Below are 22,487 nucleotides of genomic sequence, written 5' to 3'. Positions count from 1 at the left end.
TACACACGCGTAAGTGTCGTCTGGTGAAGAGTGTGAGTGTGTGACACGCGTACACACGCGTATGTGTCGTCTGGGGGAAGATGACACATACAAATCCGTGAGTGTGTGACACACGCAAATCACGGAACTGGTGAGACACACAAACCCTGGTGAAGATTACACATACGAATCCCGGAATGAGTGACACAAGCAACACCACAAACTGGCGACACACACAAACCCTGGTGAAGACGATACATACAAATCCCGAAAGGAGTGATACACGCACAACACGAAACTGGTTAGACACACAAATCCTGGTGAAGATGACACATACAAATTTGTGCGTGAGTGACACACGCAAACCACAGAACTGGTGAGACACACAAACCCTGGTGAAGATGACACATACAAATCCCGAAATGAAAGACACACGCAAAACACGGAACTGGTGAGACACACAAACCCTGGTGAAGATGACACATGGGGCCTACAAATCCCTGAGTGTGTGACACAAGGAAACCACAGAACTGGTGACACACACAAACCCTGGTGAAGATGACACATAGGGCCTACAAATCCCTGAGTGTGTGACACAAGGAAACCACAGAACTGGTGACACACAAACCCTGGTAAAGACCACACGTACAATTTCCGGAATGAGTGACACACGCAAAACACGAAACTGGTGAGACACCGCTTTATCGCCCCAAATATACGACCTTTCGTTTAAAAGGACAAATATGTAGGCTATTTTGTCTGAGATTCCCTGGCATAAGCTGGCCCTTGGCTGTCCATATATTGCAACACACAAACAGCATTCTGGTGTGCCTGGAAGTTTACACGTAGCCACTGCCATTTACTTTCGTTTTCGTTTGCAGTCTTTTCAGTAGGCCTCTAAAAATATAAGCCTTCTTGATCCATATTTCTTTCAAAACGCCACTTGACACCATCATTATCAAATCCCATGTATAATATAACACCTAAATTAGAATCAGGATAAATAGATGACACAATATCATACCTGTTTACTGCCATTTTCTCCTGGATCCTTTCCGTCTATGCGTAGTACTTGATGGCTGTACACCTTACCAGAAGACAAGCGATGGCGCATGACTATCAACCACGTGATTTTTACAACCAATGGCCTCAGCGTGTGACACACAGATCGAAATCCAGCAGTTGTGCAACATATCTCGCTCATTCATAGCGTTTGGATTCTTCGCAAGGACCAGGTGGAAAATCACATATGGACCTAGATTTTTTTCCATTTCTAAAGTTTAAAGCACTACAGGGCTATGAAGCTATCATATTTGAAGGTTGGGCACATTCTGATCAAAAAAAAAAATCTTACCTAAAGGCCATAACTTTATTATTCATGCTAAAATCTTATTCAAGTCCTACCTCGCCTGGATTACACTGGGTTTGTTTTCACCGCCAATACTCCATAGTCAGGTGACTAAAGAGCGTGCAGGCGACTGGTTCTTAGCAGCTATGACATCACTTCAAAAAATTTATTCACTTTAAAATTTCATTACTAAATTGCCACGGTTGATGGCTTACCCCAGCCATCTCTATGGTGTCCAAGACTAATGATGTAATTAAATAAATACAAGTACAAAATTGGTAAAAATATAAATCTTATATGTCTTAATATTGGTCTATTGTATTTGAGAATCAAGAAATGTATTTTCAAATGAAAAAAAATATTTGATTGATGTCTTAGGCCGTACTCAAGAATATTTCACTTATACAATGGCGGCCAGCATATTGGTGGGAGGAAACTGGGCACACCCACTCACGACTATCCACAGATTGTTGACAGACATTTCCATTTACGGCCATGGAGAACTCCCCCCCCCCCCCCGCCCCCCACCTCATACACACACCCACCGCCATGTTTGAATGCATACTCCTCAGAGTGAAGCGAATGATGTATGCAATTATCATTCCACTATTAGGCAAATTAGACCTTTTGACACACATACTGAATAATTGTTTAGGATCAGTCTCACCAGTAATGAAACAGAGGGAACCCATAATCAGCAGTGATGAACAAAAGAATTTCTCAAACAATTAAAGAATGTACAAAATATACTAATTGCTAGTGATGTCAGTAGTTATCTCCGTCGTACGTGCTGTGAGGAGTATGCATTCAAATATGGCGGTTGGAGTTAGAATTTATCCAGTTTCCACTAATTTCATGCTTGTGTGGGTTTACCCACATGACACATGGAAACACCTACCTTGATCCGATAGCTGAGACGACTGTGACTACAGACAGACAAATTATTTGGTGCCCAGCAGTAATATATTAAAGCCCCCAAAGGAAAGTACAGAGGTGTTCAAGGTAAGCTTATGGAACAAGACAGGACTGTGATAGTATATGTAACCACAGCCCTACAGAGTTGGACGCAGATGTGTCTCTGGCAGTTGAACGGCGAAGATGATTGACATCGGAAAATTCACATTAGGTAGATCGGGTCGGGCCTGTATCGCTCATGCCAGTAGTCATGCATGCCATCAAATATTGCCCAAAGGTTGATTTACTCCGTTTGGCACATCTACATACATATGATGTGCAGTGTACTTACAATGCACTAATGTTTATGAAGAATGTAGGCTTTCTGATTAAGATGATTATGTATCTATACATGCATTCCATAAAGGTAACCTGAAGTGACACCGCATAGACTGGCAATATCGGCTTGAACTCCGGCATATCTGCTTTAGCTGCTATTTTTTTTATCATAACCGGAAAATTATATCAAGTATCCTGATGTTTTTTCTATCTTTACTGGTTTAGGAGATATTGCAATTTTACGAGCTGATGAGCTTTATTAACAAAAATATTGAGTTTTTGAATGCATTTTAAAGGCAAAACTATCAGTGGTCCTGTGGGTGTACAGTTAAAAGTGCATGTGTGCTTTGAGTTTAACGTCGTACTTAATAATTTTTCAGTCATATGATGACGAAGGAGTCCTTAGAGTACTTGTAATATGTCTCCTTGTAGCAGGTCGGATTTCCATCGCTCTTTTATCTAGTGCTGCTTCACTGAGACGCCTTACCGAAGGCAAGCAAGCCTTGTCCTTGCACTATCCCCATCATGCTGAACGCCAAGCGAGAAGCTGCAACTTCCTCTTTTAAGGTCTTAGGTGTGACTCGACCCAGGATTGACCCTGGATCTACCGCTCCCGAAGAGGAGGCTCTACAAACTGTGCTAGCGGGCAGGTCATTAAAAAATGAAGACCTTCAGCTGATCTATCTACTCCCATAAAGCAGAATGGGAGATACCAATTCTTCTAATTTTTTGTGGACACCTGGTCTGCTCTTTTTAGCAAATATAATTTGGTAATGTTAATTTTAACAGGAATATTCAGTTTCTTTTTGTTACATGGTTAGTCCATCTAATGAACAACATATGAATTATATCAACCCCCACCCCCACCCCAATACACACACAATAACACCTTGTTCACAGCTGGGTTTACAAAGACAATTACAATACATGCACACATTGCATAATTCTGTAAATAGCTATTTTATTCCATTTTCAAGCTATAAAGGATCTTGGTATCATGCATCACTGACTTGGCTTGGCAGTTAATACCAATCTGCAACGCACATACCAAGGTCTGAGGCCGAGTGGTTGAGTCTCTCCGGCAGTGCATGTACGTGGAGGGTCTCCCAGCAACCTGCGGAGTGCGTGCGTTTTCTCTGGGTTCTCCCCGGTCTCCTCTCTCTCAGTGCTGAGTCAAGAATCAAATACATAAATAAATGGACACACCCCAAACTGACAAAAGTTGTATCTTTTATCAAAGCAGGATATCGGGTTTATATGCTCTCTTCCCATGAACATTGGCCAGGTTTCCTCCCACCAAAATAATGGCCGCCGACATATAAATGATATATTCTTAAGAACACCAATCAGTTAAATAAATAAATAAATGCTACTCTAGTTTGCATTAAAGTTTTAAATAAATAAATAAGGTAAATGCTACTTTAGTTTGCGCCAAAGTTTATGCTCATCCCAAGTCCTAACGCAAATGTTGAACAACTGCATGACCCTTGGTGTCCTGGAACGTGCACTTGTCAAATTTCTACATGCACGTGTCAAGAAATCTCACTTGCACACAAGAAAAATCGAGACATCTGGTGATGTCAAATAAAAGTCTGAGTGGATACCGGTACATCATGTTCAGATACTCATTGAAGGAACCAGTTGTTAGTTGCAGTATAGTCTGAGAATCAAGTCAGAGCTTTACTCTGATGAAATCATTAAAATTTTTCCCATTCAGAGTTTGGCAATAACCATGTCGGTCCAACACGTTATCTCTGTTGGTTTGTCTGTCCGTCTGGCATGGATATCGTGATTTTGGACTGTCTGTCCACCACCTTGTCTCTGTTGTCTTGACTGTTTATCTGGTGTCGAGGTCATGCCTTGTGTACTGCCTGTCGGTCCAATACGTTATCTGCGTTGGCTTGTCTCCTTGTCCGTCCAAAACATTATATGTGTTGGCTTTTCTGTCTGTCTGATATGGATGTCTGGTTTGTAAACGGTCTGTCCATCACGTTGTCTCTGTTGTCTTGCCTCTCTATCTGGTATCAATGTCAGGTTTTGTATACTGCCTGTCTATCACGTTGCTCCTGTTGGCTTGTCTGTTCATCTGGTATGAATACCAACTTTTTGAGTACCTGTCAGTCCAGCACGCTATCTCTGTTGGCTTGTTTGTCTATCTAGTGTGGGTGTCATGTTTTTGGACTGTCAGTCGGTCCAAAACGCTTGTCTTGTCTGTCTGTCTGGTAAGATTGTCATCTTTTGGTTCAACAAGTTATCCACTTGTGTCATTAGCTGATAGCAGACACTTCCTGGCGTTAGATTCGTCCTTAGATTATTAGCACCTGTCCATACAAGTCAGACTATAATTTTATTCATTTTTATTTGGTTAATAAATTGCAAGTAAGGAGCAAGATATATATTATTGTTCAATATTACTTATATCTGGACAGAAAACGGTATTTTGGGGCGTTAAGAAGCCCATAACTTTAAGCAAACTGCTGTAATTCCTAACCAAACTGTCCAGCCATGGTTGACTCCGGTAACATAAATTTAATCTGTTAGTCTGTTTTGCTAGTGCTATTGGAGAGGCACAAATTGAAGAATCACCATCTGAAGTTTATTTAAGACCACTATATATAACACGTCAGGCCTATCTTGATTTGATATTGACATCAACCCGTGATCTGTTCTCCCGTAACACACTGTAAGCTCGTGGTGTGGTGATACAGTATGTGAAACACACGTTACATCCTAACATAATTTCTGTTGACATCGTGCCTGGAGTGCTGAACCCAGCTCACCTACTGTAGAAGATGTCGAATTGCCTGGTCACTGCTCGTCAGCCGTCTTACGCGTCCTTTGAGGTTGGCGATGACGTTCGCACCGAACCCGTCTAGCAAGTTGACTGGGGGTATGAAGTAATGCTTCAGGTTACCGCCATCTAGACAAGTACACAAGCTCTGCAACAAACCCAGGAACCTTTCCGCCATATTGGCGTCCCTCCAGTCCCCGTCGGCGGCATGATGCAGCACAAGGTTCTTGAAATGAAATGAGGTCAGGCGACTCAGCGTGGCATCCCTAGTGCGCATGTACTTCAGGATCTTCAAACATTTACGTCGGCAGCCCTGGTCGCGATCAATTGTTGATAACATGCTCTTCTCGTCAAGGGATGTGGATTGACGCCAGAATAGGGAGTTAGAGACCCCGCCAATACTGCGTTCTGGGTTGTCAGCGTAACTCTTGTATGGTTTGGCCACATAGAACTGGTCGTCTACAACAAACGTTGGGACTAAATCCACATCGACGATATGGTGTTTGTCTTCTATCCTGAGCATGACAGCCGGTCCGTGAGCCAACAGTTTCACTGGTACAGGGAAGTTCAACTTATTCAGCTGTGTCTGCACCATTCCTGTGAACCGCTGCCTCACTTTTCCAGGACTCAAAAACCTATGGTCGCAAACCAAAAAATCTGAATATATAGCCGCCGATGGTTTCTTCGGTTGCAAGGTTGCGTAACCTGGCGTCCTAGTTTCAATCTGCAGACCTCCTTCCATATTTCCATTCAGTAGAACCATCACGTCAAACTCGTCAGCTTGTATAATCTTGGTGCCTTCATATGAGCTTCCGGTGTATTGAAAATTACGGACGATGCCATGTTGCATTTGTAAGCCTTTAAGCAGCGTCTGGGTGACACCCTCCATTGTTCTTCTTGATTTCTTCAAGTCCTCCTCGTCTACTCGAATCTTCACCGACAATTCGGAAAGAATGCGCTGAAGCTCTTGTCTGTACAGGAAACAAAAATAAAACAAAATAAGAGCCAACAATCTTACCGGCGAAATGATCTTTAACGGAGAATATTGATCAATATTCAAGCCGAAGCATACGACTGTCAAAAAAGCTGGTAAAGACGACACATACAAATCAATGAGTGAGTGGCACACACAAACCACAAAACTGGTAAAACGCACAAAACTTGGTAAAGCCGACACATACCAATCAATGAGTGAATGGCACACACAAACCACAAAACTGGTAAAACGCACAAATCCTGGTGAACGCGACACATACAAATCAATGAGTGAGTGGCACAGGCAAACAACAAAACTGGTAAAGCGCACAAACCCCGGTAAAGACTACACATGCAAACCCCTGAGTGAGTGGCACACGTACCGAAACCACAAAACTGGTGATGACACATAGCAATCCCTGAGTCTGGCACGCGTACACACGCGTAAGTGTCGTCTGGTGAAGAGTGTGAGTGTGTGACACGCGTACACACGCGTATGTGTCGTCTGGGGAAGATGACACATACAAATCCGTGAGTGTGTGACACACGCAAATCACGAAACTGGTGAGACACACAAACCCTGGTGAAGATGACACATACGAATCCCGGAATGAGTGACACAAGCAAACCACAAACTGGCGACACACACAAACCCTGGTGAAGACGACATATACAAATCCCGAAAGGAGTGATACACGCACAACACGAAACTGGTTAGACACACAAATCCTGGTGAAGATGACACATACAAATTTGTGCGTGAGTGACACACGCAAACCACAGAACTGGTGAGACACACAAACCCTGGTGAAGATGACACATACAAATCCCGAAATGAAAGACACACGCAAAACACGGAACTGGTGAGACACACAAACCCTGGTGAAGATGACACATGGGGCCTACAAATCCCTGAGTGTGTGACACAAGGAAACCACAGAACTGGTGACACACACAAACCCTGGTGAAGATGACACATAGGGCCTACAAATCCCTGAGTGTGTGACACAAGGAAACCACAGAACTGGTGACACACAAACCCTGGTAAAGACCACACGTACAATTTCCGGAATGAGTGACACACGCAAAACACGAAACTGGTGAGACACCGCTTTATCGCCCCAAATATACGACCTTTCGTTTAAAAGGACAAATATGTAGGCTATTTTGTCTGAGATTCCCTGGCATAAGCTGACCCTTGGCTGTCCCTATATTGCAACACACAAACAGCATTCTGGTGTGCCTGGAAGTTTACACGTAGCCACTGCCATTTACTTTCGTTTTCGTTTGCAGTCTTTTCAGTAGGCCTCTAAAAATATAAGCCTTCTTGATCCATATTTCTTTCAAAACGCCACTTGACACCATCATTATCAAATCCCATGTATAATATAACACCTAAATTAGAATCAGGATAAATAGATGACACAATATCATACCTGTTTACTGCCATTTTCTCCTGGATCCTTTCCGTCTATGCGTAGTACTTGATGGCTGTACACCTTACCAGAAGACAAGCGATGGCGCATGACTATCAACCACGTGATTTTTACAACCAATGGCCTCAGCGTGTGACACACAGATCGAAATCCAGCAGTTGTGCAACATATCTCGCTCATTCATAGCGTTTGGATTCTTCGCAAGGACCAGGTGGAAAATCACATATGAACCTAGATTTTTTTCTATTTCTAAAGTTTAAAGCACTACAGGGCTATGAAGCTATCATATTTGAAGGTTGGGCACATTCTGATCAAAAAAAAAAATCTTACCTAAAGGCCATAATTTTATTATTCATGCTAAAATCTTATTCAAGTCCTACCTCGCCTGGATTACACTGGGTTTGTTTTCACCGCCAATACTCCATAGTCAGGTGACTAAAGAGCGTGCAGGCGACTGGTTCTTAGCAGCTATGACATCACTTCAAAAAATTTATTCACTTTAAAATTTCATTACTAAATTGCCACGGTTGATGGCTTACCCCAGCCATCTCTATGGTGTCCAAGACTAATGATGTAATTAAACAAATACAAGTACAAAATTGGTAAAAATATAAATCTTATATGTCTTAATATTGGTCTATTGTATTTGAGAATCAAGAAATGTATTTTCAAATGAAAAAAAATATTTGATTGATGTCTTAGGCCGTACTCAAGAATATTTCACTTATACAATGGCGGCCAGCATATTGGTGGGAGGAAACTGGGCACACCCACTCACGACTATCCACAGATTGTTGACAGACATTTCCATTTACGGCCATGGAGAACTCCCCCCCCCCCCCCCCCCGCCCCCCACCTCATCCACACACCCACCGCCATGTTTGAATGCATACTCCTCAGAGTGAAGCGAATGATGTATGCAATTATCATTCCACTATTAGGCAAATTAGACCTTTTGACACACATACTGGATAATTGTTTAGGATCAGTCTCACCAGTAATGAAACAGAGGGAACCCATATTCAGCAGTGATGAACAAAAGAATTTCTCAAACAATTAAAGAATGTACAAAATATACTAATTGCTGGTGATGTCAGTAGTTATCTCCGTCATATGTGCTGTATGCATTCAAATATGGCGGTTGGAGTTAGAATTTATCCAGTTTCCACTAATTTCGTGCTTGTGTGAATTTATTAGTGATGACACATGGGAACACCTACCTTGATCCGATAGCTGAGACGACTATGACTACTGACAGACAAATTATTTGGTGCCCAGCAGTAATATATTAAAGCCCCCAAAGGAAAGTACAGAGGTGTTCAAGGTAAGCTTATGGAACAAGACAGGACTGTGATAGTATATGTAAACACAGCCCTACAGAGTTGGACGCAGATGTGTCTCGGGCAGTTGAACGGCGAAGATGATTGACATCGGAAAATTCACATTAGGTAGATGGCGTCGGGCCTGTATCGCTCATGCCAGTAGTCATGCATGCCATCAAATATTGCCCAAAGGTTGATTTACTCCGTTTGGCACATCTACATACATATGATGTACAGTGTACTTACAATGCACTAATGTTTATGAAGAATGTAGGCTTTCTGATTAAGATGATTATGTATCTATACATGCATTCCATAAAGGTAACCTGAAGTGACACCGCATAGACCGGCAATATCGGCTTGAACTCCGGCATACCTGCTTTAGCTCCTTTTTTTTTATCATAACCGGAAAACTATACCAAGTATCCTGACGTTTTACTAGCTGATGATCTTTATTAACAAAAATATTGAGTTTTTGAATGCATTTTAAAGGCAAAACTATCAGTGGTCCTGTGGGTGTACAGTTAAAAGTGCATGCGTGCTTTGGGTTTAACGTACTTAATAATTTTTCAGTCACATGATGACGAAGGAGTCCATAGAGTACTTGTAATATGTCTCCTTGTAGCAGGTCGGATTTCCATCGCTCTTTTATCTAGTGCTGCTTCACTGAGACGCCTTACCGAAGACAAGCAAGCCTTGTCCTTGCACTATCCCCATCATGCTGAACGCCAAGCGAGAAGCTGCAACTTCCTCTTTTAAGGTCTTAGGTGTGACTCGACCCAGGATTGACCCTGGATCTACCGCTCCCGAAGAGGAGGCTCTACCAACTGTGCTAGCGGGCAAGTCATTAAAAAATGAAGACCTTCAGCTGATCTATCTACACCCATAAAGCAGAATGGGAGATACCAATTCTTCTAATTTTTTTTGGACACCTGGTCTGCTCTTTTTAGCAAATATAATTTGCTAATGTTAATTTTAACAGGAATATTCAGTTTCTTTTTGTTACATGGTTAGTCCATCTCATGAACAACATATGCATTATATCAACCCTCCCACCCCACCCCCCACCCACAATACACATGTACACATTGCATAATTCTGTAAATAGCTATTTTATTCCATTTTCAAGCTATAAAGGAATGCACTGCTAGTTCTATAAAACCAATTAATTCAATAGTTCTTTCGAGGTGTGTGGCTACAACTGTTGTAGAGCTGCTTGTATAAACTCCCACTCCTGTCCAGACCACACCACTGCCTTGGACTCCATTTTAATGGAAAGTCTAGTTTGCATATCTCCATTTCAAATGAAGATAGCAGCACATGCCTGAATAGCTTCTGCCTCTTGGCCACAGAAATAATGTTCGCTAATGTTCGGTCTGAAGTGTAAATTCGTCACACAATATGAACACGGAATAAGAAGTGGCAGCATATCTTCTAAATGTGGTCCATCATCAATCCCCTTCCCTCTTCTTGTACTCCTGCAAGTTGGCTAAGATGTAGGCAGCAGGAGCAACAGTTCCCACAATCATCACAGCACCAAGGGCCAACTTTTCCTGAAAATAACAAACGTGGTGGTAAGAAAACTGTCAGTTAAATTCAAACATTTACACTATACGGGACAGAAATAGATACACTAGATATGTCAGGTGCTACATTATATCAATGAAGGGGATATCCTGGGCTTATACAGTTGTTGTTGAGGTTTGTAGTCTCTGAGAAATATAATTCGGGTTAGGAGAGCATTAACGCTATCACTATATCAAGTTAAAACTATAAAAATAAAAATAAAATAAAAATAAAGACTAAGCATAGCCAAGGTAAGCAATCCTTAGCCTGATATATCGGATTTTGTGTACCAGATAAGCCAAACAGGGCCCTATTTCCTACTAAGTAAGTACATTTCTAGCCCAATACAGAAACTACCTCCTAATTCCTTAAACAGTAATGAAAGATAAGCGTATTCCAGATTGTTGGGGTCCATACCCACTCTAATGAAGCCTGTATTTGACTGGTGGGCTTATACCGTCCATGGAGGTAACATTTTAGACCAGCCATGTCTGCTTTGTTTGGAAAGTTTTGCATGTATGGTGCAATTCCTGACATTACCCAAGGCACGCTGAGGAGTTTTCGGCTGTAATATGTACAAGACAATTTCTAACCTCCAGTAGATGGTATGTCCACAGCATGGAGAATTCTTCAAAACAGCAGACATGGCTTTCAGTAGGAATCTTAGCAGACACCATGAAGCCGGTTTCATAAAGCTGACTTAGCGAAGTAAGCCCTTAACTACCATAACAATGTATGTTGTATAGACATAAAATGCACTTAGCTGAGGGCAACTTAACACTAAGTTATCTTCATGAAACCTACCCCATGATATTAAACTCGCAGTTTGGTTTTACTGCGACTGGATTTTGGTTGCAGCATTCTGCCATACCCTTGGCTCTGAACAATGATCAGAAAGCTATCGGGTAGGAAATACTGCTTCAGTATACAACTAAGAATAAACTTCAGTAAGTAGGAGGGCTCCAGTCTGACATAGCCTCTCAGTCTGTGGTATACGTCTAGTTTATTGGGTTAGGGTGCTAGTCCTTAATTGTTGATTGATGTGAAATATATTTTCCACTTTGAGGGGGTGGCCGTCGTTGGCTCATGTGGTTAAAGCGCTCTTGACCTTTGAAATCATGTGCTCAAATCCAGCTCTGCGTGCTCCAGCTGAGGTAGGCCTCAAGACCGGAATAATAGACTGGATGGGATTAACAGACTGGATAGGAATAAAGACTGGATTTGCATGGGACTGGTTATGCACAAGTCACCATAACATAAAAAATCTAGCGACAACTCATTGTACGGATAAACCCAATCTGCATTTCTGAAGTCTCGTACGTTCATGCAGACATAGGCGACACAAGATGCCTAGCGGAATGGACCTACTGGGTTTTTTAATTCGACGATTAAACGTTGAGGCAGGTCAATATCAGAAATTGTTGAACATAGACCGCAACGTTTGATATATTTGAACTCTAAAAGACAAAGGATGTGGTAAATGTCAAGAGACAGTTTTATAAGTCAAGCTGGCATTCCAGTGGACTCAAGAGTTCATCCAGATTTAGATGATTGTTGAAAATAGACCTCAACATTTAATTTAACTGACCTAGGCCTATGTGTTTTAATGTTATCTAATGATATAGCTTTGCCAATTGCAATATAGAATATACAGAACATTAGGTAAAGCTATCTACAATGAAGCCATGAAGCCACCTGCTCTTCGATTTAACTCGTAGAAATGATCTTTGCCTTTCTTAAGTTAAGCATGCCAAATAATTCAACCATCAAGGTCAAGATTGAAAGCATCTTAATTTTACATACAGGCCATCCTACAATATTCCTCGGTGGACCGGCGACAATTGTAGCCTTTTGCTGAGCCGTTTGCTTTACGACTAGCAAACTTTTTGAAATTCCCCGCAGAGTAGCTGACATGATTGCCAATTTCCTCAGGGATACACAAGCGTGCAGATACGAATGGCGAAAGGTCGAGTGAAGCAATTAACAACAACAACAGGTTTCACAAACCGGAAGTCTTATTTGAAATCGTTGAAAACGTGTGGTTTTTTTATCAATTCAATGGACTAGTGAAATATAATTCAATTAAAAATGATTTAACTCCATACAGCTGTTAAAAACTTATTTATGATTCGACATCAAACATGAAAATGTACGAGGCTTCGTAAAAAAAAAAAAAGAAAGAAAGCAGCGCCATCTCGCGGTTAATGTCGTCAGATAGTCAATATTTGACAGCGATAATTTCCGGAGGTAACAAAATGAACTCAGAGCGACAAACATTGAAATGGGTGAAACGTAGCTAACAGCGGTATGTATATCAATTGTACTTTGAGCTTGATTTGTGCTAATCTTTTGCGTCTTAGTGTGTAAAAATTGTAGATTTCAGACATTTTGATGAAGTGCTCGAGGCGTGACTCGCGTAGATGGGGAGGCTCAGTTTTATTTCAACTTCAGCAGAGAAGTGCGAGTTGAGTCAATTGATGCGGTAAATTACAGTGTAACTTGGGCTCTTGGTGCATTTAATAGCGCACCCTTTATTCTTCTCTCTACAGTAGTGTTATATCCTTCTAGCACACGAAGGTATCAACCTGCGTGTCTTTCAGTATAAGTTGTAAGACATGAAAACGTACACAACATAATAAATAGGGGAGGTTACTCTTTTGGAAATTAATGATGTGTATGGGTAATGTATCTTTTCCACTTAATGTTTTATTTGCAGTGAGACAAGGTGTGTTCTCTCTCTCTCTCCTTTTTAAAAATTACTCAAATAAGGCATTTTAATGCTATAATTTGTGTAGTGTGGTGCTACAATAACTCATGTGGTGAAGTTTGACATGCCACAACAGGGAGCCAACTCTTGGCTCAACATAGCTCTTCCACTGCCAACACTCCAGTAGAGGTATACAACATTTTATTTAATTTTCATATCATTTTTGCTACCTCACACCTCAGGCACTTACCTTGTGACCTGCACAAATATGTGCTCTACAATTTTGGCGGCCTCACCTTTATTCCTTAGCAGCCAGCTTGTCGCGAAAATCATCGCACGCTAATTAGCTTGCTGTATTGTGGTCACATAAACTGCTAAAACTTCAGCGTTTGGAAATGTGTGGCAAATTTTTTGAGAGATAGGGATAAACTTATCAAGATGAACTAAACATGCACCTATTTGAGACCGTGGACATCCAAGTATTTGCCATTCTACTCTTGTCAGTATGCTTTACTGGAGTAGACAGTGTGGTAAATTCATTGTCTAAATAACATGTGAGTTAATACAAAGCTCTACTTTTCAAACTCATAAGCATTAAACCAGGTTTTGTTCACGTTCACAATTTACATTCATGTACATGTAAGCTTTGCAGATTGTTTTGTTGCCTAACAATTAAACATACTGTCATTTTCATTTGGTACCAGTCAGAGTATTTAGGTCTCTCACCTTGTTGTCTGCTTGTCACTCCCTCATGTGAGAGAAATGCCCGAATGTGCACGATTTTGGAAAAAAAAATATCTGTTCACTGCCACTTCGCAAGGTTGTAGAGGTTACTACACTTCGAAGGATGTACTGTATATTCAACTACAGGCCCCACTTGGTATTGCACCAAAATAACACTTGTTAAGAGCTTGGATGATTTGCCTTGGCATTGCCTTTGTTGCATTAAGAGACCACTACATGATTACTACAGCCCTTGCGATGTGGATGTGCATGCAGTAGGGAAGATTGTGGGTATAATGGTGTTTGTGCAGAGGAGAGGAGATGCAGGTTTACTGCCAGATTCAGCGTACTATTACGATCCAGCTGTTAAAGGTTTTACCCGAAAAAGTTGCCGATGTCAAGATAAATGATCCAGGTATTTTAGTGCAATATGCATGGTCTGTGTGAAATTGCCTTCTCTACAGGGTCTTTGTTATGACCCAACCTGGGTTTGATCCCATTTGTCCTGACTTGGGAGGTGGATGCTATAACCATTAAGCCACAGAAGCAGTATCCATATAAATATGTGCATGTAGGTGTGGATTAAAAATAATGTTGACTCTATTGACATATAGATGTAGTATGAAACTCCAGCATCAGTCTTCCTTCTGACATGAAACTAACTTTGAACAGCACTAAAAAGTGAATGACAATTTCTTTCATTCTTGAATAACAATGGTTTAGTTGTATTATATAAATATACATGTATAGTATCTTTGTTTATCAAAGTATAAACTTGGCCAATTTACAAGAAAACTGTTCTTACCCCAGGCCATCACAAACAAAATGTGTACATCTAGAGCAAAAGGTACAGTATACCAAGGACAAATATGACTGCCAATCCTGCAACTGTGGCAACCAGTAGCCCTGACATATGAAACCGGTTAGTGCCATAGTGGGAGACAGCTCGTTACATTCCTCTTCAACGGACACGAAGATGTAAGTGTCCACAACACTGCTGTCAACTCACATGAGTACTTCATACTTTAGTCTATGCACAGTAGTTGTGCAAGACAGTGTTCCTTCCAGATCTTGTATATTTGTTCAAATTGTCTCATTCAGTTTTAGGTATTAACTTTGATGTGAAAGTATAATAATCGTGACTAAAATCTTACATTTTGAGTTTGGGGCACACCATCAGTGAACATTGCCCTACGTTTGCTTACCTGGTACATGCATGTAATAATGTATATCTCCTGTACATGAGAATGTCATGAGATTTAGTGCTGCACTGATTTTACTTGTGCCATGTCTTGATGAAATCCTTTGTAAGACATGTTACAAGAGTTTAGCCCCCGACATTTGCCATCATTCCTTACATGTTCGTACTATTCACACAGGTACAGGTATGCCTGGGAGTTAAGATCAGATATAAAGGCAGCAAGCTTAAAATGTCTTCTGAACTCACTCATCTGTGTCACACATGATCCGTGTCCTTTGTTCTCAGGCCTAGATTGCTCATAATGTAATAATTAATATGTTCATGCGTTACTTACATTGTACTCATGCATGAAGTTTAATATATATAAATATTCAGAGGTGCCACATCATGCACCTATGCAGATGTGCATGTATGTATTATGTACATGTATATACATACACTTGTCCCAACAGGTGCATTTAGATTTATTTATTTGATTAGTGTTTCCCACTTACGGCTGGAGACAAAGCCAGCATGAGCTGGGTTTGAACTCACAGAGACTACATTAATGGGAAACATCTGGGTCATTGCACCACAATATTATTATGATGATATGTGCGCATCAAATTGCACGTGCCTTTATTATGTGTTGTTGATAGGAATTAGGAACACATACTTGAGAGCACCAGAAGTTATTTAATAGACAACGTGAATTTTATCTTTCATAATGTTTTGTTCAGTAAGAAAACAAAGCTACATGTGAATGATTGTTTTGCATTTGTAGGCTTCCGGCAATCATATAGGTAGTACAGTATGTAAGGTGTTATTCGTGAGTAGGTTAAAAGACAAGAGTAGAAAATATCGATAACGAGTCATATTTAAAGTTCAGAAAACACCAGTTTTTATTTTGTGATGGAGGATAAACAAGATAGTTGAAAGTAGTTGAAAGTAAGCAAAACATCCAAATGTATGGAAAATCCAACTTCATCTTCAATAATCAGGCTAGAGATGTCCAACATCATCTGCCTTTATTTACTGCACCATATTAACTTTTAAAAGCCTTGAGCTTTTCTTTATGAATACACGAGATTTATGATCTAATCAGATTCCACCGTTTGACACTTCTGATTCCGCAACAATTCAGATATATAAAGCCATGCTCAATGAAAAAGTGGTAGTGGAACACATCTGGCATGAGTCCCCAAGGTATAAATGCATGGAATGTTGTAATAATAGTGGGGGACTGTTCGTGTGCACAACAAAAGAGTGTCTCGCCTCTAGTACTGAAGAGCGTAGGGTACGGATGATGCGACATCATGTTTCCGGTTTCTCTAAAATGGCATATTCGTGAGAATCCCAGATTAAAATCTGATTCATAAAGTTACCAAGCACGTAATAAAAAAATGCTAAGATGCCAGTTTCAATCTGTAGGGACCTCTCTCCTGAAATAACTTAGGTATTTTAGTTTGGTATTAACTTTTTTGTTGTCTTTTGTTTTACTCATTGGATATGTCACATGTGATTATGAAGTGATTGCAGCCTTGTCATCAGCCTCACCTGTGATAAGAAGACTCTTCTAGCTACTTATAGAAAAGAGATTGTGGAATATGGTGCGTGCAGCATATTGGGGAATAAAATGAATTTAGTGTTATATGTACCATATTAAAAAGATAAAGGGGTAATGTTCACAAATTTTCTGGTTTTCTCAGAAAGGGTGGCTTTAAATGTAAGAAGACTTGAAATTTGAAAGTCAGTTTAATCCAGCTCCAAGAGAGTGTGACTTTACTGCAAGTTCACATAAGATTACCTGTAATGTTATTCTTTGTATGTGGTTTGAAACGGCATGTTTCATCGTACACACCTGTGCGTCATTTATGTGGTTGCCATATTGTAGCATGGCTTACATATCAACTGTGAACTCTCCAGCTTGAAGGTTGTCCCCTGCTCTGCTCCAAGTACTGCTCTGTAGACCTGTTGTTTATTATTGGTACCACAAAGCATGGCATTTCAACTGGATAAGATAAAGTTACATGTATGTTGGTGTTTACAGTTAAACTTGTTATTGGGCTAACTGCTGGCCTCTGGCCTGTGAGGTGACTGGCTTAAATCAGGAGGTCTGCCCAAGTCTGGTAGTTACTCAAGGCACACAGGTTAACTGATAAGCCTAACTAATGCTGGAAAATTCTATGTCCATATTTTTTTTTCGCAGATATTCTGATGCCTCAACATCTTTGCATAAGAAAAATCAACTTTCATTGCAGTATATACACATTTATAATTAGTTTTTAGAGACAGAACTACACTAGTTGGATTGGCCACCTTCAGGGCTTTACGAAAAGTATGATTTTATTAGTATTCACACAATAATGCCTTCAGAATGTGCTTGAATAAACACCATGCAAACATGTGAAAAGGTTTCTTCTTTCAGAGGCATTTAGGAATTGGGATGGTATAGATTGACAGAGGCATTACTTATGGATAACAACTCCTGGATTTATTGTGTTGGTGACGTTTCGATGTAGGATCTTACATCGTTATCAAACCATATGAACATACAGAGATACAAGACAACATATATACAATAAGAGAGTGAGTGGTGTTAAAAACAGGCAACAATGTAACATAGATATTAATGGCTTCAGGGTTTAAGGCGGTCACTGTCTAATCTATTGAGGTCATTGTAGGCGCTCGGTAGGTGGTACCCGCTGTCTCGGTTAAGCTGTGGATTGTGTCGTCGGATCATGATGGCTTCCAGCAGTTTCCTTCTTTTATAGTCTGACTGGTTGTTTTGTAGGGTATGAACTGTGTTCCATTGGAGTTGGTGTTCTGGATGGGCTCTGATGTGGTCACTGAGGGCTGATTTTCCATCTAATTTTTCTACTGAGGCCTTGTGCTCTGCAATTCTGATATTGAGTGGTCTACCGGTTTCTCCAATGTATTGCTGTTGACAATCACAATTAGTGCAGTACACAGATCCTTTGGGTTCTTGCCTATGGGTTGGCTGTTTCTTTCCATTGGCTTTGAGTAGGGTTTTAAGGTTAGAGGCGGAGGTAAGCGTTGTTTGTATGTTCAGTTTGTCATGCAGGGGTCTTCTTATCTGGTAGCTTGGGGTGCCTATATACGGAATGGTTATATATATATTGGGGTGGTCGGGTCTCGTTGCTCTGGTCTTGTTAGCCGGATTGAGGGTTTTGCTGATCATTCTCTCCACTAATTGTGGGGGGTATCGGTTTTGGGTGGTGAAGGCTGTTTTGAGGTGATTTATTTCTTCTTGGAGGTTGATGCTGGATATCTGTAGGGCTCGTTTTGTTAGGGTAGATATTATTCCTCTCTTGATCCGATTAGGTTGGTTAGATTAGTAATTCACGTATCAGTCTGAGTGTGTGGGTTTGCGATATACTGAAGTGAGGAGTTTGTGGTTCCTCTTGCTAATAAGTACATCCAGAAACGGTATGGTTTTGTTGCATTCTTGTTCCATGGTGAACTGTATCCTGTTGTTCTGGGTGTTGAGGTGGTCAAGTAGGGACTGGGGGTTGTCAGTCTTGTTTAGTGCTACGAATGTGTCATCTACCTTACGGAACCAACACAACGGTTTGATGGGGCTTGCAGCTAAGGCTTTGTTCTCAAATTCTGTCATGTGTATTTCGGAGATAAGTGGTGATAGGGGGGATCCCATCGGTAAACCGTGGAGTTGTTTATATATGTCATCCCCCCACGTGAAATAGGTGGATGACGTCGTAACTGATCATTTGGGCTGTGCCTGGAATAGTGTGCTGGGTGTTGAGGTGGAAAAGTTTGAAGAATTAGAGAAAGTACAAGTTTATTTCCATGAAGCCTCTGCTATAACCTGTCGGCTCTGCTGAAAAATTCCAAGCAATTAAATTGACTTTTGCATGTACATGTAAGTATAGGTTGAGTTGGACAATAAAATATCGTTCTTTGATCTGTTTGGATGAGTGGAACACTGAAGATACATGTGCACAGTCATAGTACATGTATTATATTTCATTGGTCATTTATTAGTTCTGGTCAGCTGCAACTTACCCAGAAGTGTGGACACTCACCAGATAATACGCCATGCAGAGTACCACTCTAAGGGTGGGAGGGTCAGGGACCATCCAGGATGCCCATTATTGCCTGGCATTAGGTGAGGCAGTTGGGTGTTTGTGTGTGTGTGAAGGGTGGGGCATCGATGTCTGGCTGTCACATGGGCATCAGTGGGGGTGGGTGACTGGTGGCTGTCTGCTGATCTCATTGCTCTCCTTGACCAAGCTCTAGGGGCATAGATTTTCCTTACTACATGTAGTACTTTGGTGTTGTACTGTGCCATACCGCCATATGCAGCTTGCATTATTTTCTATTCAACATGTCAAAACCTCAACCTAGCATGACCATTTGTTTTCAGCTGTGGTTGCTGGAAGTGAAGTAACCTCCAGGGGATGAGCTGTGAGATTGCACAAACATTTTGTGGTCTACTCAGATCTGGCAAAATTCTGATATATTTTAGTTTACTAGGTGCAAAAAAGGAGTGCAGAAATTTATAGTGTAACAGTAACCTAAAAGATGCAGTCTTCCTTCATTCTCCCAACCCCTCCAATTCTTGGTGTGATGATTTTCAGTGGTCTGACCAATGGTTGGATCCGAAACATTCGGGGTACCGACATTCCCCCCAACGACAATGTAGCTGCCAACAGCGCCGCTGAGCCAACATACCTGAATATGCAAGATGTGTGTTCAGTTTAGCAGATATTGAAAAATCGCACCTTTTAGCCCCTTTAGTTTGTGAGACCCACCACCTTGTTTCTTCCAAACCTGCATGAACTCTGGAGACCCTTGTAATGTCAGTGCAGTCACATTGATCGTGAATGGTCCAGTGCATATTTTTGATTGACACTTGGGTAAGGTTTATCTCTCATCAGATATATATCTGAGAAGATTATGGATGAGTGATTGATGTAGCCAACATTAAAACTGGTGTGATTACATGTACATGTATGATTAGAATCCTAACACAAGATGTCATGTGTTCATTGTATATTTACAAGTAACAGTTGGTTTACCTGGTGAGTCACATGTGTGTTGTACATGCACTGTGTCTGAGCCAAAGAATTCTCAGTAATTCGGATGATGTTGAGAATCATCAGTCTGTTAGGCACTTAAACAGGATAAGTTTGGATGTATGACACAACGGTGTATTTTTAGTATATTGCAGGCATTTTTTTAATCAACTAACATCACAGAAGACTTGCATTTTATTAAATTTTTGTTACTTTTGACTTTGTAGGAGAGGTGTTTTGTGTTCAGTGACATGTAAACCATGAGATAGCTCTTGTACAATACAGGATGTGTTTTTGTAGGAAAGCATGTAACCTTTACCTGTTTTTTGTCCTGCAAGCTTGAGTGAGATGGGTGTATGTCTGTGTTGTAATTCTATGGTTATCTAATGCTGTGAGAAGGAGTTGGTCTATATATCTGTCAGTAGGATGTAAGTAACTGTGATATGTGAGGAGGGGTGTGTATGATATCTACTACAGCTCCCCCCCCCCTTTCCCTCCCTCCTGGATCCCATGGCAGTGGAATTTGGCAGAGTGTCAAGTGCTGATAGACACATGGCATGTGTTGGTGGGTTACCCTGATTTCTTACCCCATAAACAGCCCACAGATATAGGTTAAGATTCCACATCTAGCTTCATTTGACTGGATGTCCTGATTCTGTATTTATACTCTGGATAAGTACATGTACAAGCTGTTGATTTGTCTGTTGTGCCGTCTGGGATACTGTGGGTGGTGGTATGTACATCATGTGTGCTAGTAAGGCATGTCACTGGTGATATGGTTGTGTGGTGTATGTCACATTTTACACTTGTGATGTACACCTGTATGTAGATGGATACTATCCCTCACCCCCCCCCCCCCACCCCCCCTCACCCTCACCGATTACATGCATGTAAATCTGTGTGGAAACATAGCCTGGAAAACATCATTGTGTATATTCTGAAAGCTGGATCTGAAGCTAATGACCATGTGATCTGCTTAGTGACAAACAGTGTGGGTGAAGAAAATGATCCTCCCAATGTTATTGCATGGGAAAATGCCTAATTTTGAATCGCTGTCAGCAATTTTGTATCCGTTGTTCAATTTTCAGCTTTCCAGATTGTCTGGTTATTTCTGCAGAATGTTATTTTGTTGGCCTTAGTGGTCGCCAGCGAATTGGCACGGGGTGACCTTTTCCCCAATGCTTTAACATTGGGCAGCCTTTTTGTTTTGAACATGAAAGGGTGGTCACATGACCTCCAACTTCTGACTGGTCTCATAAAATATGCTGGATGAGCACGAGATGCCCGCACACGCACACTTGATGACATAGGACTACACCGCCATGTGATGGATTCAACTTAAACACCACCATGTGATGGATTCCACAACTACACCACCATGTGATGATTCCACAACTACACCACCAAGTGATGGACTTCACAACTACACCACCATGTGATGGATTCCACTACTACACCACCATGTGATGGATTCCACAACTACACCACCATGTGATGGATTCCACAACTACACCACCTTGTGATGGATTCCACAACTACACCACCATGTGATGGATTCCACAACTACACCACCTTGTGACGATTCCACAACTATACCACCATGTGATGGATTCCACAACTACACCACCATGTGATGGATTCCACAACTACACCACCTTGTGATGGATTCCACAACTACACCACCATGTGATGATTCCACAACTACATCACCATGTGATGATTGCACAACTACACCACCATGTGATGGATTCCACTACTACACCACCATGTGATGGACTCCACAACTACACCACCATGTGATGATTCCATAACTACACCCCCTTGTGATGGACTCCACAACTACACCACCATGTGATGATTCCACAACTACACCACTGGATGATTTCACAACTACACCAGTGTGTGATGATTCCACTACTACACCACTGGATGATTTCACAACTACACCACCATGTGATGAATTTCACAACTACACCACCATGTGATGATTTCACAACTACACTACCATGTGATGGATTTCACAACTACACCACCATGTGATGACTCCACAACTACACCACCATGTGATGGACTCCACAACTACACCACCATGTGATGGATTTCACAACTACACCACCTTGTGATGGATTCCACAACCACACCACCATGTGAGGGACTCCACAACTACACT

At 41.2% G+C, this 22,487-nt stretch overlaps 2 protein-coding genes and 1 long non-coding RNA gene across 3 annotated transcripts in view; 1 reads left to right on the top strand and 2 right to left on the bottom strand.

Annotated features, from left to right (window-relative positions):
• The window catches only part of LOC135468955 (cyclic GMP-AMP synthase-like receptor 3), a 91,598-nt gene extending 90,545 nt beyond the window's left edge, over positions 1-1,053 (bottom strand). Inside the window, exon 1 of the mRNA XM_064747448.1 lies at positions 1,004-1,053. Coding sequence (XP_064603518.1) covers positions 1,004-1,017 — 14 coding nt within the window. The 5' untranslated portion in view covers positions 1,018-1,053. The remainder of the gene's footprint in view (positions 1-1,003) is intronic.
• A 9,124-nt stretch (positions 1,054-10,177) lies between these two features.
• Positions 10,178-12,763, bottom strand: LOC135469109 (uncharacterized). Its single transcript, XR_010444287.1, has 2 exons — positions 12,454-12,763; positions 10,178-10,637 (listed from the first exon to the last, which is right to left on the bottom strand). It is a non-coding gene; the product is annotated as an uncharacterized LOC135469109 (long non-coding RNA).
• Positions 12,764-12,856: 93 nt separating this feature from the next.
• LOC135468055 (BTB/POZ domain-containing protein 7-like) overlaps positions 12,857-22,487 on the top strand; it is a 34,928-nt gene continuing 25,297 nt past the window's right edge. Inside the window, 1 exon segment of the mRNA XM_064746079.1 lies at positions 12,857-12,955. The gene's annotated coding sequence lies outside the window, so the exon portion shown is untranslated.

This window comes from Liolophura sinensis, chromosome 6 (assembly GCF_032854445.1).
Source record: "Liolophura sinensis isolate JHLJ2023 chromosome 6, CUHK_Ljap_v2, whole genome shotgun sequence".
Classification (NCBI taxonomy): Eukaryota; Metazoa; Mollusca; class Polyplacophora; order Chitonida; family Chitonidae; genus Liolophura; species Liolophura sinensis.
Note: the sequence above shows the minus strand (reverse complement) of the source record. Positions and strands in the feature narration are given on the sequence as shown.